The sequence below is a fragment of the Rhododendron vialii genome, chromosome 10a, assembly GCF_030253575.1.
Source record: "Rhododendron vialii isolate Sample 1 chromosome 10a, ASM3025357v1".
In the NCBI taxonomy this organism is placed as follows: Eukaryota; Viridiplantae; Streptophyta; class Magnoliopsida; order Ericales; family Ericaceae; genus Rhododendron; species Rhododendron vialii.
Window position 1 is genome coordinate 28596956 of NC_080566.1, and position 3298 is coordinate 28600253.

The following is a 3298-nucleotide window of genomic DNA, read 5'->3' on the forward strand; positions in this document are numbered from 1 at the left end:
ATTTTAGATGGTTCAAATTTTAACAGAACTCACTTTTACCTAGAGGATTTCTTTTCAAATCCGGACTACTGATTCCCGAAACGGACGAGGTGCTACAGGTCCCAGATCCACAAGTACTAGTTAAACAAAAAGTGGCCACTCCATTTAGTTTTGGTTCAAGAATCATTTGTTGACTTTATGAATTGCTCGATCTTTACACCAGCATAGATAGGTCCGGGTGCTAATGTATCAAGTGAGAAGAAGTTAGGAACCCACTACACCGAATCCTATTTTGGCTTCTGATTGCTTTCGTCAATTTTTAAATTACACCAAAGCTTGTGAATTGCCAAGCCCTTTTTTTTTTTTTTTTTTAATAGCCCTTAGTATCTCTTCCCTCAAAATTTTTTTTTTGTTATACGAGGATGTAATAATTGCATAAGCATGCAGCCGAGTGAAACACAACAATTAAAACTGCATTTTTTTTCCATGTCAATGACAAAAAGTTATTACACAATTGTATAGCGTTAATCCTCATAGAAAACATAATTAATCAAACATGAATAGAAATAGAATAATACTTCATAAATCATACGGCACTTAGAAAGGAAGTAGGACTAGGAGGTGTTGGGATGTCAACAGTTCCTTCGATCATCAACAAAACTTTCTTCATCGAAGGACGAAGAGATGAGTCATCTTGAATGCACCAAAGTCCCACTTTCACCATCCTCTCCAATTTCCTCATGTCCACCTCTTCTTCCTCCCCCACCAATTTCCCCAATTCTCCAGCCTCATAACAATCGTATACCCAGTCTTCAAGCACTGCTTCAACCTCGTTACGGCTCCAGTCCAGACACTTTCGACCACATATGATCTCCAATAACACGACCCCAAAGCTATAGACATCTGCTTTCACGGTAATCGGCAGCTTGCGATGCCACTCGGGCGCCACGTAACCCCTCGTTCCCCTTATCCCTGTGAAGGTTTTGGTTTGGTCTGGCGCCTTCGAAAGCTTTGCCAATCCAAAGTCGCTGATCTTGGCGCACCAGTGCTCGTCCATGAGTATGTTTTGGGGCTTTATATCGCAATGGATGATTTGGGTCTCGCACTCATCGTGCAAGTAATGAATGCCGCGTGCAATGTCAAGAGCGATTTTGACTTTTTCATCCCAATTCGGCTGGGGCCTTTCATGTGTGAAGAGAAAATCGGCAAGCGATCCATTGCACATGTATTCGTATACCAAAAGCCTGTTTGGTCCATCGAGGCAATAACCAATGAGTTGGACTAGGTTTCGATGATGGGTTCGCCCGATTACTTTAATCTCCCTTTGGAATTCTCTTTCCCCCTCTGCCAACGCCTTCTCGAGCTTCTTCACAGCTACAACCTTTTGGTTGTATGGTATTACACCCTTGTAAACGGTCCCGGATGCTCCTCTTCCCAACTCCTCTCGGAAGCCGTTTGTCAATTGCTCGAGTTCTGCGAACGTAAAGGTTCGCAGAACTATATCCCCGGCGAATTCAAGATACCCTTTCTCCGAAATCTTTTTATATGCCCAAACTCTATTGCTATAAACAATAAATCCCGAAAATGTTAGCACCATGATTGCAAAAGTAATAAGTGAAGCTCCAATGATTAGGACAGTTTCTAATCTCAGCTCTTTCTTAGTTCTCTTGGGAGGCAAAGGCAGATGTTCTTTTGTAACCTTGATGAAGGCAACTTGCGAAGTATCTAGCGATCTTCTTCCGTATCTCAGAGGAAGCCTTAGTTGTTTGCATTTTTTGTCCTCGCTGTATAACATGACTTCGCAATTACAATCCTCAAAACATGATTGTTCACAATCTTCTTCGTTGGTTACTTCGATCTCCTTGTAACTTTGGTCTTCCCATAACATGTTTTCCTCTCGCATCATAGCAAACCCGGCACTGCCGCCACTGGTGTTGTTGCAACTCACTGTTGTGAAATTCCTCTCGCACCCGAGACTCCAAATCATGGGATTTACAAAATTGAATCCTGGTAGGCATCTGCAAATGGCCTCAGTATCGTTTGTAACGCAATACCCGTTTAGGCCACACAGGCCTTTGGGGGCGCACTTATCGGCTGACGAAGACCACATAACGGACCAGTTGCCTTTCGGATCCAATGTAAGCGAATAGACTCGAAAGATTCCATCCGCATCGAGCGTCATGCGATAGATTTTTCCATTGTTCGAGGATTCTGCTGTGCTCATATTCCTTATGTTGTTGCCACCTGTTTTGTTCAACAGATAGAGATGCCCATTGTCATCAAGATTGAGTATGATGTTATTGCCGTCTCCAGCCGTCCCAGATGCCCAATAAGAATATGGGGCGGTGTCCGGAGATTGCAATGGGTACGAGACGAGGTGCCCGTCACCTTGCATCTTGAGACGGAAAAGCCCGGTTGAGTGGTTGCCTTCTGAGACACTGGAAACCAACTGGTCTCCGTTCAGGAGACGTTGGCCGGCGAGAATGGTGTCCGTTGGGTGATCAAAGCTCTGCCAGATTATTTGTCCAGCAGAGTTGTAAAGCACGAAATTGCCCAAGTCAAGCATGGATGCCGTGGAAATCGACTGAGAATCATCAGCTATGTATGTGTTTTGGGCTGGTGGAATGTTGAGAACGAGCCTTCCATCACTAAAGGCCAAGGTGGCATTGCTCGGTACCGGTGGACCGTCTCTATTGGCGGTCCAGACCACCGTCTTTTCCGTAATGCCGGCAGCAAAAACCCCCACAGCGTAGCCGGTGCCTTGCGGGTAGAAACCGAAGGCGTAGAGACCGGAAGGTGACAGCCACGAGGAGTTGGTACCGGTAGGTTTTAGAGAAGAGCTTAGTCTTATATTTGTGGATCCTTGTTGAGCTTCTATTGTGGAAAATGTGAGGAGAATGAGAAAGATTGTGGCAAAAGCCATAATTGTGAACAAACTGTTTTGCTGGTTTAGTATTATTTACTGTCGATCGAAGCTGATTTTTGTCATCTATTTCTAACAAGTGAGATCCAGGAAAAAGGGGGAAATGAAACAGTTACCCATTGTTCATTAGATTGAAAAAGTGGAAAATAAAGATTTAGTTTGGAAAAAGAGTAATAAAAACCAGAAAGTCTGTCCACACAGACCAAGAATAAAGCAAGTGCCAAATAGAGCCTTTTTGCTTGTTAACTGGGGTGAGAAGAGTCTTTGGCTTGTTAACTGGGGTGAGGAGTCTTTGAACAAACGCGTTGAAGAATCTCCAAAGCTGTAACCCCTCTCTCTCACTCTCTCTGCTTTTTGAATGTTTTTGGGCAAATTACGAATAAATGTAGCAGGTCA

General features: G+C 43.9%; 1 protein-coding gene across 1 annotated transcript; it reads right to left on the bottom strand.

The window, feature by feature from the left end:
- Nucleotides 1-456: 456 nt before the first annotated feature.
- Nucleotides 457-3048, bottom strand: LOC131304729 (G-type lectin S-receptor-like serine/threonine-protein kinase LECRK3). Its single transcript, XM_058332070.1, has one exon. The coding sequence runs from the start codon at nucleotides 2900-2902 to the stop codon at nucleotides 566-568; it is 2337 nt and encodes a 778-aa protein (XP_058188053.1). The 5' UTR covers nucleotides 2903-3048; the 3' UTR covers nucleotides 457-565.
- Nucleotides 3049-3298: the final 250 nt, after the last annotated feature.

What these genes read in the sequence shown, in the direction of transcription:
- LOC131304729 (XM_058332070.1), bottom strand. Translation starts at nt 2,902, where the DNA reads ATGGCTTTTGCCACAATCTTTCTCATTCTCCTCACATTTTCCACAATA.